This window comes from Lactuca sativa, chromosome 6 (genome assembly GCF_002870075.4).
Source record: "Lactuca sativa cultivar Salinas chromosome 6, Lsat_Salinas_v11, whole genome shotgun sequence".
Lineage (NCBI taxonomy): Eukaryota > Viridiplantae > Streptophyta > Magnoliopsida > Asterales > Asteraceae > Lactuca > Lactuca sativa.
The window spans coordinates 85792422-85806524 of record NC_056628.2 but is presented as its reverse complement, the minus strand read 5'-3'; the positions used below and the strand labels follow the sequence as shown (position 1 = coordinate 85806524).

General features: G+C 32.3%; 1 protein-coding gene across 1 annotated transcript; it reads right to left on the bottom strand.

Moving 5' to 3' along the window:
* Positions 1–2382: 2382 nt before the first annotated feature.
* LOC111885308 (probable aldo-keto reductase 4) lies at positions 2383–4056 on the bottom strand. The gene is made up of 5 exons (XM_023881594.3): positions 3802–4056; positions 3514–3717; positions 3262–3434; positions 3021–3123; positions 2383–2915 (listed from the first exon to the last, which is right to left on the bottom strand). Exons 1-5 carry the CDS (start codon positions 4012–4014, stop codon positions 2580–2582), a joined length of 1029 nt encoding a protein of 342 aa, XP_023737362.1. The 5' UTR covers positions 4015–4056; the 3' UTR covers positions 2383–2579.
* Positions 4057–14103: the final 10047 nt, after the last annotated feature.

The following is a 14103-nucleotide window of genomic DNA, read 5'->3' as shown; positions in this document are numbered from 1 at the left end:
CTCCCAGACTCGCCGAGTCCATATGTAATACCTTCATTCAGACAATCATAGGCCAATCCATTGCTTCCAATACATAGATCTGGACTCCTAGGGCCAGATCCACACGTAAAGTTTCCAACTTTACATGCATGCAAGGCTCAACAAGCTCTACTCAAGCTAAAATGGAGGTTTAAGGCAAGGTCACTTTCAATCAAGCCCCAAAGTTATCACTTTCCAGGTTCATGAGTCAGGACCAGTCTAGATCTGTAGTAGCAACCACAGATCTGGACCCAATACTCGAAAAGAGGCTCATATAAGATAATTTGCCCTAAAACTTCATTCATGAACAATCTAAGCACAACAAAGTCAAGGCAACAACTTGTTACCTTTAATTTGATACCAACAAGCAAGGAAATCAGATCCACTTCGCTCCACTATGATCCCACCAACTCTTGCTTCAAGTATCCTTCTTCTCCAAGCTTCAAAACACACTTAAACCCTTCTCACTCTCAATTTAGGGTTTAAAATCGATGGGGAAAGCTTCTGGACGTCAAAGGGAGTGCTAAAGAGGCTGGGGTGGGACTTAAGGTTCCTTATATAGGGTGCAAACCCCAGGAATTAGGGTTTCTCATTCCAACACTGACTCGCCGAGTCTAGCCGCCGACTCGCCGAGTCAGTCACTTAGCACATGACCAATCGCGACTCGACTCGCCGAGTTTATCCATAGAATCGTCGAGTCAATCTTCCTTAATTACACCAAGAACCCTGAACTTGCACTTTTGAATTTCCGGGATGTTACAGTCTCTTTATGGACTTGGCGAGTAGGTCACTAAATACGCGATCCCACCTCGTTGCTACTCAACGAGTAGGGCAACCTTAACTCGTCGAGTAGGGCTTAAAACTAAAGAAATTCTTAATTAAATCAATACCTGAGAATCGGGATGTTACACTCAAGAATACAAGAAGAAACTAGCATTTCAAGTGTCTTAATCTTCATGGTGGACACTTATAGAGAAAATCATACTCTTTGATTTTTCTATCTTCATCAACACACCAAAACCAAGTGGGTTCAAAGGCTTCAAATGTTACCTCTTAAAACATCCTATGGTTGTTATTATCTTTCTAGTTCATGTATTTGGATCCTCTTGGTGGTTTTGTTAAAATGATTTTCAAATAAACTAGTTATTAGAAAAGTCTTCCATTTGCCATTCTTAAAATTGTTTTATAAATTTGATCATTTTTGGTTATCAAACAGGGTCAACCTAACAACCTGCCAACCTGTGAACCTGAATTACCAATTAACCCGAAACTAACCCACGAACTCTCAAACCCAAATAATTAACTGAGTTAGATGGTCATGTCTGAGTTGATGTTTCTAACCCGCATCACAAATAATTTTATGAGTTGTGTACGTGTTGATGCATTTTGACCCGCCAACTTGAATCCGACATGATTGACACCCCTTCATATGCTAATAAACATGCAGTCAACCTGTATACTACGCTAGTAATATAATAAAACCGAGGGATCATCATGTTTTTGACAAAAAGAAATAGCACATGTCGTAATGACTATATGCATTATTTTACATAATATGATAATTGAGAATGAATGAGATCTTGACACACCAACAATTTGTTGCTCGATATTAATATATTAAAGATAAAAAAAAAAGCACATTTTAGTATAAGAAATATATTAATTTACTATTTATGAGAAAATTTTCCAATGCATAAATATATGTTGGTTTTTTCTGAATATGTATGCAATATTTCTATAAATGCATGTTTAATATTTATTTAAAAATGTATTATAAATATAATCATATTTATTTATTATATTTTTGTAATGAAAACAAGATTGATTATATATTTGTTAAAAGATTGATAGTAGATTGAGTGGATGTGTTTGACAATATATGTAAGTTACAAGCATGAAGTATACTAAGGATATATTTTTTTCGGTGAAAATGGACACGTCGCATTTGGAAAATATTCTCGAGTGTAATGGTTCCAAAATCATTGCCCAAACAATTCAATAGTTATGATTTACATATACATCATAGTTTTAGCGGCACAATTAACAAGCTTATTATTGTTACGTGAATGTACTGAATCATATTAAAGTTCAGATCTGCATGCTCATTGGGAACGAGAACAAATGATGTGGTAATTTCATGTATTGTTGATGTTGTATTGAAAGATTTAGTAATAGCTTTGAGTTTTAAAAAATATGTAGCTGTGATTTGGAAATTGCTTTTCTTTGATTGCTGCTAAGTTCATTAATTTTCAAAGTTGTTCTTGAAGGTGTTAATAATAGTTTCAGTTTTATTAAATCATTTTGCAAAAAATAAAAGAACCAAGTGTTTCCCTTTTGCATGAATTGTGATTGATGGACATAGAGTTTACTAAATAGTTCACATTATTTCACAAAATCACTCAAAGTAACACCTCAGCCGAGGTTTATTATCACAAACACAAAGGCCTCTCGGATGAGTACACCAAACACAAAACGTACAATGATATATGTAAATTTTTGTTACAAACAAGATGATGGACTACAACATAACTTGAAAAGATCATAGCAAACCGATGTGTTTACTAAGCTTTCCATGAAGACAGCGGTGGGGTGTCGGAGTTTAGATAGGTGGGGAAACCATCCATGTATCTATCACCCTTAGCTGCATCAGCTGAAGCAATGGATTCAAGTTCAGCCATGTCTTCTGGTGTTAGTTTAACAGATAAAGCTCCAATGTTTTGTCGAAGGTTTTCAATCTTAGTGGTTCCTGGTATTGGCACAACATCATTACCTTGATTGTGGACCCATGCCAATGCTAGCTGTGATGGGGTGCACCCTTTTTTTACTGCAATCGCGCTAACTCGCTCATACAACATTTTGTTATTTTCAAGATTCTCAGGTTGGAACCTTGGTAGATTCTACAAAAAGATTAAGTATATATATATAAACACAAGCTCAAGCTCAATTTAATGATTTTATATTATAATTCATAAAGAATCTGATTCAATTTGTTTTGTGCAGACCTGACGGAAATCGCCCTCTGCCAAATTCTCAGCCATCTTCGGACCCAATGAAAGAAATCCGCGTCCTAGAGGACTGTACGCCACAATTCCAATGCCTAGTTCTCTGATAAAAAGCAGGGATACAAATTTGAATCCTTTTATTAGTTTATCAATTCATGATCAAAACGATTATATATAGTGTTTGAAATATTATATTATTTAGCCTTTTAAACTAAAAAAAAAAAAGTCGAATAATGATAACCTGCAAGTAGGAACAATTTCATGTTCGACATCCCTGGACCATAAAGACCACTCTAGTTGAACAGCAGTTATCGGGTGCACAGCATGGGCTCTTCTAATGGTAGAAGCCGAAGCTTCTGATAATCCTACGTATTTTATCTTCCCTTCTTCCACCAGTTTCTTCATTTCACCCATCTTTTCAAGTAAACAAAACAATCTCATAGGTTAATTAGGAAACAGAAACATGAAATGAGTAATCTGAAATCAAACATACCGTGATTTCAATGGGCACACGAGTGTCCATCCGGTGCTGATAATATAGATCAATGCAATCAATCTGAAGCCGCTTCAAGCTACCTTCACAAGCAGCCCTAACATATGCCGGATCACCATACACCTCATAGTTTCCATTCTCATACTTAATCCCGAATTTGGTAGCTACCTCCATATTTTCCCTTACTTTTCCTCCCTTCAAAGCCTGCATTGCATGTAAATAAGTCCGTTTAATTACTGAAATCATGTACTTTTTAACAAGCAATTATAAGTTTAGAAAGAGTATGACCTTTCCAAGTAGGATTTCATTGGTGTTAGGGCCATAGACATCGGATGTGTCCAATAGGGTGACACCAGCATCAATGGCGTTATGGATGAGGTTGATCATGTCATGCTCGGGTTTTGGGGGTCCGTAAACAGCAGACATACCCATACAACCCAAACCTTGAGCTGACACCTCTAAACCCTGTGAACCCAATTTGATTCTTGGAACCTTTACCATTTTCTAACTGTTTAGTTGGATTTGATTTGATGATAAAAGAATGGAGGTGATGATCATTTATAGTGTGCAGTTATATGGTTAGAGCACAATTCTAGGGACCTTCTTGGAACTTCATTCGGCCTAGCTCACGAATAAAATATAAATTTCTTTTCCTTTTAATAATTTATATTCGTTATCCATACCTTTTTTTTGTCGAGTCCTACTTAACTTATCTATTTTAGTTAACCTATATTTAACTTTAATTTATACTTTTGGTAAATAATTATATTTTATTGGTGGATCGTGAGGTAAGAGCCTACATATGACCCCAGGCTGCTGGTGCATAAGAGCCTACGTAAGATTATGTAACATCCTACCACAATTAAAAATAATATGGCACTAAATGTTTCAAATAGTTAGGGTCAAAATGGTCGAGCTTGAGATCTAAATGATTATTTTTTACTCCGCAAGATTATGTAACATCCTACCACAATTCACTACAACAATCGGACCCTCGATTTTAAACCCTATGGAGACGACAAGTCGTCGGCATAGGGTATGGCGACGACAAGTCGTCGGCACAGGCGTGTCGGCATAGGTCTGTTAGGTCGTCGGCATAGAGGTCGTCAGTATAGCTAACTCTATTGCGACGACATGTCGTCGGCACAGATTTTGTCAACAACATTTTTGGGGGAAAAAAATAATGTTTTATTAAAATCCTATGGCGACGACTTGTCGTCGGGAAAGCTATTGCGACGACATGTCGTCTGGACAAGTTGAGGCTATTATGACGCCTTGTCGTCGCTAAAGGATTTTATCAGTTAACGGTTATGGACCTATGGCGATGACTAGTCATCGGGATAGCTACTGGTTGTTTTTTTTTAGCTTTATAGGTTTTGTACATTATCATTCCTGCATTTTTAACAAATCTGAAAAACATTGCAGCATATTATCAATTGAAATACATTAACTAGGTACCATTGTTCAAATTCAAAACATCAAATTCAAGTTTAATATTACAATAACTAGTTAACTAACATTGTTCATAATACTAAAAAAACATCAATCATCATTATCATAATCGTCTTCTCCTTCTTCTTCTTCTCCTTCTTCTCCTCCTTCTTCTTCTCCTTCTCCTTCTTCTTCCATCCTTTCGGCAAATTGTTGAGAGCTACTTGGTTGTGTGTTATAGTGGAATAGAAAGTTAGGAAATGGTGGTGGTTGGAAGTTCGGTATACAAGCCGCCAATGATGCATTATATTGTTGCAAATATTCTTGCATTTGTTGTGCATCGAATTGGGATTGAGATTGGGGTTGAGATTGAGACGATTTGGAAGTGGAAGGCCGTTCATTTGGAATTAAACCGAAGTTGGTGGTTGGTCTCCTACCCACCCCGCGAGCATGTCCGCGTCTCGTCCCAAGGGCACGTTCTAAACATTCTTCCTCGTTTACTTCTCCTCCTTCCCCAACCTCGTTTTGCATTTTCTCATATTCATTTTGAATTTTCTCCTAAAATAAAGAAAACAATTAACATACGTTAATTAAAACAAACAACTAAACTTAAACATTCAAAAAATAATAATATTCCTTAAACAAGAAACTATAATTAATAATAATATATTTAAACAACATATTCATTTCGTTTATCACTTACCCAGTCTTCTTCTGCTCGACTTGTACACCAACCCGAACCTTCTTTGTAGCGCATTTGTCTCCAACCCTCAATACGCTGCGGCTTGATTCTCATTTGTTCCTATAATAAGTGAAAAAACAATAAATGTATTTGTACAAATGTTAATAACTATTTGTCCATTTATTGATCACTTTAATATGCAACAACTTTGCCAAAAAGTTTAAAGAAGACATCTCACAATCAGGGTGTAACTTGGTATTGAGCTGCTCAAATAAAGCATCAAATTCTGGGTCCATGCCTTGTCCTTCATCATCTGTATTTTTTTCATTTGTATTTTGTTTCACCATAACATCATCAATTACATCAAACATCTCATTATTTGTTGGAATGTTTATTGGAGTCGAATTGTAGCCCAAATCCGAAACAGAATGATTCTCACCATGATAAATCTATATAGTATACGATTTTAGAAACCCACGGTCATGTATATGGGCATAAACCGTACTCAACAACTGTCGATACATATTCACACACTTTACGCACGGACAATGCACTTTGTCTTCAGAGTCAACATGTTTCCTAGCAATCTCCATAAAGTTTTTAAGACCTTCCAAGAATTTTGGGGACGTTCGGTGTTCCCGAATCCAACTCTTATCGATCGTCATTACTGTTTAATTATAAAAAATTAGATTGTATACATAGTTACAATAAATGTACTTTTATTAGTTTAAATACTTTTATATTTTGTTTACTCTCAATAAACATACTTTTATTAATTTAAATATTTTTATATTTTCTTTTTATGTTGCTATTAGTAACGTTTGTTGATGTGTGATCTTCCTCAATCCGTAAATACTTTCACCTTGTTGATTTCTTTATCACCAACTTTTTATGCAGCTTCCGACTATTTCTTTTGCTGCTGCCTTTACATTATTTAACTGGATTATCAATGTTGGGTTGTTATTTACATTATTTAAAATTCGATTGCATGCAAAACACAAACATGACAATGCTTTTTAACTAAAAAGAAAATATACCCATAAAATTTTTTTAATTAACATGTTAATTGAAAAAGAAAGCGGTTTTGGAAAAAACTCCAATACTCCAATAGCCTTTTAAATTCTTAAAAACTATTTATTCGAAAAAACGTCTTTTGTGATGCTTTTAGCAAAATAACTTTTCTAAGGAATAATAATAATAGAGTTATTCATAAAATATCACAAAGGTTAATATTTCAAGATAATCATATTTTTTCTGGATTTTAAAAATAACTACCAACTACCAATTTCTTGAAAATCAGCCGCAAGTTTGTGTGAGCTACTTTTCATCTTAAATACTTATATTGAAATGTGAATTTCTTGTTCCGCGATTCATCAAAACAAAATTTATAATATAAAAAATCTTTATTATATAAAAAAAACTTTATATGTTGACTTTTCTGTTTTGGAAAAAAAAAATATCAAATTTTTACTTATTTTTTGTTATTTCGGCCTAAAACCGGTTACCAACGGTTAAACTAGGTGTATTCCACAAAAACCCTACATTTTATAGATTCAGGTTTTTCATTATTTATAAATATTTAACTAGGAGTACAAAACTTAAATTGGGTTACCATGAGGGTTAAGATATAACATGTTGTTAAAGATAAATTTTAGAGTTATGAATTCGTTTATGAATTTTGGGTCGGTTGAGGCTATTGAATATCTTTTACCATATTGGATTCAATCATTAATATTTTTTTGTGAGTGTTCTTTATATATTCACTATAGAATAAGTTAATATGATTTATATTGGAATAATATTCATTATTCGAGTACGTTTGATGTATATACTATATTATGTTTTTTACAAATTAATATTTGATGATATTGTTAAATTGTGTTATTAGTTGGTATTTACACAAGAATTTATGGATGAAAATCATAAAGACTATATTTGTATAAACTATACCATTAAATTGTGTTATATATATATATATATATATATATATATATATATATATATATATATATATATATATATATAACAAACAATACAATTAGAAAAAAAATTAGAAAAAAAACAACAAACAACAACACAATCACATATATATACAACATAATCACATATATATATATATATATATATATATATAAAACAAACAATTTCAACACAATTCAAATTCAATTTCAAAAAAAATAGAAAAAAAAAACTAACCTTTTGGTCTTGTGATATTCTGTTTTTTTTGCTAGTCAAAGAAGCAAGGTGGTGGCTGGTGGTGATTTCTGGCGGCAACACTAGGTGGTGGAAGGTGAGGCAGTCACTAGATTGGTGGAGCTTCACCACCGGTTGCTACACACAAAAAAACCCCAAATTAGGGGTAAAATCAATATAAAACAACAATAAAAAACAAATTAGGGGTAGAAACGACCTTGGATTGGGTTAATCGCCGAAAATTGAAGCTGGGTAGCCGATTTCGTCGCTTGGGAGGAGAGGATGCAAAACAATCGTCGTTGTGTGCAAATGAAAGAAAGCTGCGTATTTGCTGCGTATCTGTTTTAGGGTATACCCCTATGCCGACGACATGTCGTCGTCATAGGGTCGACATAAACGACGACGTATCATTTAATCCTGGAATAAAAATATAAATGTAAATTAAAAACCCTGTGCCGACGACTTGTCGTCGGGATAGGGTGTTCAAAAACTACGTCGTTTTCTTTATCTGGCACTTGGAATAAAAATAAATGAAAAATCCTTTTTTTCTTACCTATACCGACGACACGTCGTCGGTATATATTATCATATTACCGCCAACATTTTCGTCGTTCCCGCGAGACCTATGGCGACGACTTGTCGTCTGCACAGATATAGCGGTCAAAGAAAGTTGGTCAAACATTCCAAAAGCTATGGCGACAACTTGTCGGCGGCATAGGTTGACCTGTAGCGACGACTACCGGCGTCGGGATAGGTGTCGTCGCCTTAGCTTTGTATTCTTGTAGTGATTAAAAATTTAATATGAGTTGTAATTGATACCCAAGATTAATTATACAGTAAATTTATAAAAAATATTGAACTTGGAGTTCAAATTTCAATAAAAGCATTTGTCCAAGTTTAACTAGGACTGCATACATGGAATCCAAGAAAAGTCCATTTGGTATATACAATTATGTATACATCCCTTCACAAGGCTTAAAAAGATGGAAAATGTATAAGAATAACAAATGATCATTAATGTATAAAAACTAGATTTGAGACTCACGTACTACATGAGTTTATTAAAAATAAAAGTTTAATATCAATGTATAAATATTATATATTCAAAAAAAATAATTTTACATAAATGCGAACGATATAATGAATAAGCAAGTAATTCAATCTATACTAAAAAATACTATTGACATATTTTAAATAAGGTTGTTATTGTATATGTACCCGTAATTAATAAAATTCGTCCATCTACCCCCATTTTGTCATTTTTTTTGTTTATTTTATTTGTTTTTTTTTATTTTGTCATTTTGTTGTTTTTTTTTATTTTTTTTATTTTGTTGATTTTTTTATTATTATTTAATAAAAAAAATTAATCAACACAATTTTTTTTAAAAAAAAAGCTCATTTTAATAGTCAAAGCATCTTCATATTTTTATCGATGGTTTTCATGACTTTTAATAATACACTTTTATATAAAAAAATAAAATTCCTTTTAGCAGTCATAGCATCTTCATATCATATATACTTCATTTTTATTTTGTCATTTTGTCTCTATCTATAACAATAAAAAAAATTCATTTTTTTTCAATCATCATAATTTTTAATCATCACAAACAAAACCAGATATATAGTAAGGGAATCTTACTTTATTATCTTTTGGCTATTAAAATTTATATTTTCAACCCTTCAACTTTTATGATAGAAATTTTCAGATGCTTATTATGTAAAGTTTCGCATGGTTTACAAAAAATGTTGCAAGAATTAGATTGACCCAATTTTCAAAATATAACTGAGACCAACTATGGATGTAAACTACACCGTACTTGTGGGTTGGCTAGTGCCCACACAATTTTATTTTATTACGATATAGGCCAACAAATTCCTTTGGAGTCAATTGATGTTTTTTAGAAGACTTGTTATAGAGAGAGTAGTGTCGGTTACTCAATATGATAAATCAGCTTTTGATGGCGAAGCAAACAAAGAAAAGCTACAATAAACCGTCAAATGATGTGAAGACTAATTATATGAAAAAATGATGAATATATGGAAGTCATCACCTTCTGTGGCTTCAGAGCCTGCTGTTCGTACAAATACTCATGGGCGACCGCGTGCGAGTACAAAACCATCAGAAGAGAAACCTTTGGTTCCACCAACTCAAGATCCTCGTAGAGGTAGTTTTTATTCGTATACACCAGATTATATGGGGTTTAACATGTTTGATTTAAACCAACAATCGGAACTGGAGAGGCACAACACGTATTCGTTTGGAGAATCTTCAATGTTCAACCAAGAACCAATGTATCAAAGATCCTACTTCGAACATGCATTTATTGATGAAATTCCAAGTGAATTTCAACCATATGTGTCACACATACAAATTGTGGAAGAAGATGGACATTGTGGATTACAGGCAATAGTTGTTGCTCTTGGTTTTAGTGAAGAATATTGGTATCAAATTCGGACAAACTTATACAGAGAGTTATTGATGCACATTGATGATTACAAAGTGGTTTTTAAAAATGACATAAATACCATTAGTGCAGCATTGAATTTCTATTAAACACCCGTGATTCAAAAATATTGGATGATTATGCCTGACACTAGTATTTTAATTGTTAATAAGTATGGTGTTATTGTTCATTTCTTAAGCAAAGACGAATCTTCAACGTCTTTCCCACTTTGGAGTGGTCCACAAGATTTTCCAAATCATCCAATTATAAATATTGCCCTCCTTAATGGTTACCATTATATTAAGGTTGATTTACAAGAAGGTCATCCAATGGTTACTGTTTTTTTTTTGGTTGTGGAACATGCACAAATCAACACGTTGTACTGGATCACAAACATTTTATCACGTTTGATTATCAACTTATGTTCGACCATATAGACAATTCAATAATCGTCGTATTGAAAGAGTTAACGTATCAGATAATTCATCAAATGTAAATTTTAATTTGTTTAATAATAACATTGTATGCTTATGTTGTATCATGCTCGATTGTTATTATTATTGTTATTATTATTATTGTTATTATTTTTAGATTAATTAATTAATAATAATAATAATAAATAATAATAATTATAATTATAATAATAAATGTAAAAACAGAAAAAATAATTATAATAAAAATTATAATTATTATTAGTTAATTTAATAATAATAATAATTATAATTATAATAACTAATGTAAAAAAACAACAAAATGACAAAAAAACTGACAAAAGACAAAAAAACGGGGTAGAAATGGGAATTTGGGGGGATACATACAATAAGCCCCTTTAAATCATGATGTTGTGTAAACATTAAATATTTTTTAAATTAACTTTTGAAATAAATACAAACTAAATGATGAATAAATAGTTATTGAACGTATACTAATAAAAAAAATTTATTGACATATTGTAAATAATTATTATGAATCAAAATTTTCATATACTTCTTTGAAAATTGTGTTCTTTTTTATTTATTAGGGTAGAGATAAAGATGTATTATACATACATGTTTATTTATAAAATTTGAATAAATAATAAATTTGTTAGAATTCAAATTGAAAGTCCAAAAAATTAATGGTATATGTTGAACTCAAATATATCATCAAATACACGACATTAATTGTGTCATTAGAGTATCCATTTGAATTCAAATATATTTGTAAATTAATAAGCATTTAAATAGAATGAATACTTTATATATATATATATATATATATATATATATATATATATATATATATATATATATATATATATATATATATATATATATATATATATATATAATAGACTCATTAATTAGTGGAATTGATTATTGATTAATAAAAAAAAATAAAGATATCGTATAATGACATGTAAAATTTAAATAATTGTAAAATCTCATATAATAACATGTGGCAAAAGCTTTGATAAAGTGACAAGTGGCAAAAAAACCTTCATTTATTAAAGAAGAATACCATTACACATTTCTTTTGTATATATATCACCATTAAAGTTTATCTTTTGTTAAAAATAACAGTTGACGTTACTGGTATAACATGTTACTAGCCACTAGCCATGTGACATGACACGTGTCATCCCACATGGCAACCATCATAGATTTTAGTGTTGATGGTGTATATATTTTAACATGAAACTTTTTCTGTATATATTTTACCATTAAATTATGTACACATTTTACTATTAATCTTACATAATTTATTCAAAAAGTACTATTCCAAAAATACATATATTTTAATATAAATAAGTGTTTATTACTTATGGATAAGTGTTTTTTGATGACAAATTTTTTTTGTCTAAATACCAATTATTGGTCAAAAGGTTTCTATTAATTGCTCATTTTATGCTCAAAGTTCATATTCCATTCATGTTCTAGACCTGTTCTTAAATTCTAATTCTAGTGTTTTTGTCCTGTTTATTGTCACATCCCAAAACCATGAACGGCGGAAACGTTCTGGGGCGGAGGACGTCATGTATAGTATCACAATAATGAATAGTAGTAAACAAGCAACAACATCATCCATTGCATTAATAATATAATTTCATACAATTGTGTTCTATCAAATTATATAGACACCAAAATATACATATCAAATTAAAAGACAAGTCTTTAACGAACTCCATCTTCTCAAAAACTTAGCACCTGTACCTGTCTACTAGTGACCTGAGAATACAAGTTATTTTGAAAGCGAGTATCAGCTTAAAGCTGGTAAGATCATAAGTATATTAGTGTATGTGTTTGTATGAAAGCATTTGTAATATGTTTTGTAAGGTGTTTTGTAAAATGTTTGAACTCTCCTAGAAAACTCTATGTTTTCTACTAATTGTAGCCTTCTACAAAGGCGTCTAGTATCTGTGTGTGTCTCTTGTAAGAGTGTGTATTTTCCCAATACTGACTATCATTAACCAAAAATATAGTTTTTACATTACCGTGCATCGTGTGAGTATTTACGAAGTGAATGTAATGGGAAAAAATCATAGTACCGTAGTATTTGTAATAAGTGACTACTGTTGTACTAACTACCTTAAACCAATTGATATTTAAAGTAACATGTGATCGACCTGTATCCTGCTACCGCCTCTAGTAAAACGACGATGTAAGACGCCGTAAGAAATGACATTTGGCACCCGTAGACTTGCAAGTCCTACTGTAGCGAGCAACAAGGTGTAGGATAGTCAATCCAGTATAGATCTATACGCAAACTCATACGCTCCCCAATTAAGGAGATTCTGGATACATAAACGGTCATGGCAGGTAGTGCCATGCCCCATTTAATGGTTCACATAACTGCATAAATGTATATGTAATGAATGTGCTAGCTGTATTGTGTGTTCTTTCTCAGTCTAGCCTGTATGTACTGTAATGTTCTGCGTGTGCTAGCTGTATTGTGTGTTCTCTCTCTATCTAGCATGTATAGTAATGTACTGTGTGTACTAGCTGTATTGACTCATGAATGAACTGACTCGCTGTACATTTCATTGTTCTAGTAATAGTTTTAGTATCTTCCTAAACTACCCCTACGATAGCTTATTAGTAATGTATGATCATGTTTGTATACCCTTGCTGCCCAAAAGTATAAAACTGATTAAAGGAACTTTTATGACTATGTATGTATAGATGATATATAACAAATATTTAAACGACCTTCAGACGGATAACCGATGCCCCAAAGCCACATCCAAACAAGGAAAAGGAATTAAAGCGAGTTGGCCTTCCTAAGTCTTTTAAACATTTCTTATATAACTATACATACATAGACATGTATTTGACAATATATAAGTATGAAAGAGTTTAAGTAAAAGTATTTGACAAGTAACAGAGTTTGTAAAACAGTTTGACGTAAAGAAGTTTGGTAACACAGTTTGAACAGTAAGAAAACTACTGGTTTGGTATTCAACTTGTGTTCCCCCCCCCCCCCTAAAAGCATTTAAAAACATTTAAACATTGATTAAGGGGTATGAACTCACCTGTAGTGAGTGGTTTGGATGAACGGATTGTATAGGATGCTAAGTGTCAAGGGAAGACTTGAACACACACGCGGATCCTATTTAACATATATGATACATATATGAATATAATTAGTGTTTAAAACAACTAATTATTGAATTGGGACCACCTTAGGGACTGGTAAACACTTATAATGAAGTGTTACAACCATAAGTGATTGTATATAAGGGGTATTTGGCTACACAAGGGAGTGTATGGTCAATACACACACTATAAGTGTGTGTGCGGCCAGGGTGTGCGGCCAGGAGGCGTGTGCAGCCAGTGTGTGCGGCCAGTGTGTGTGTGTGTG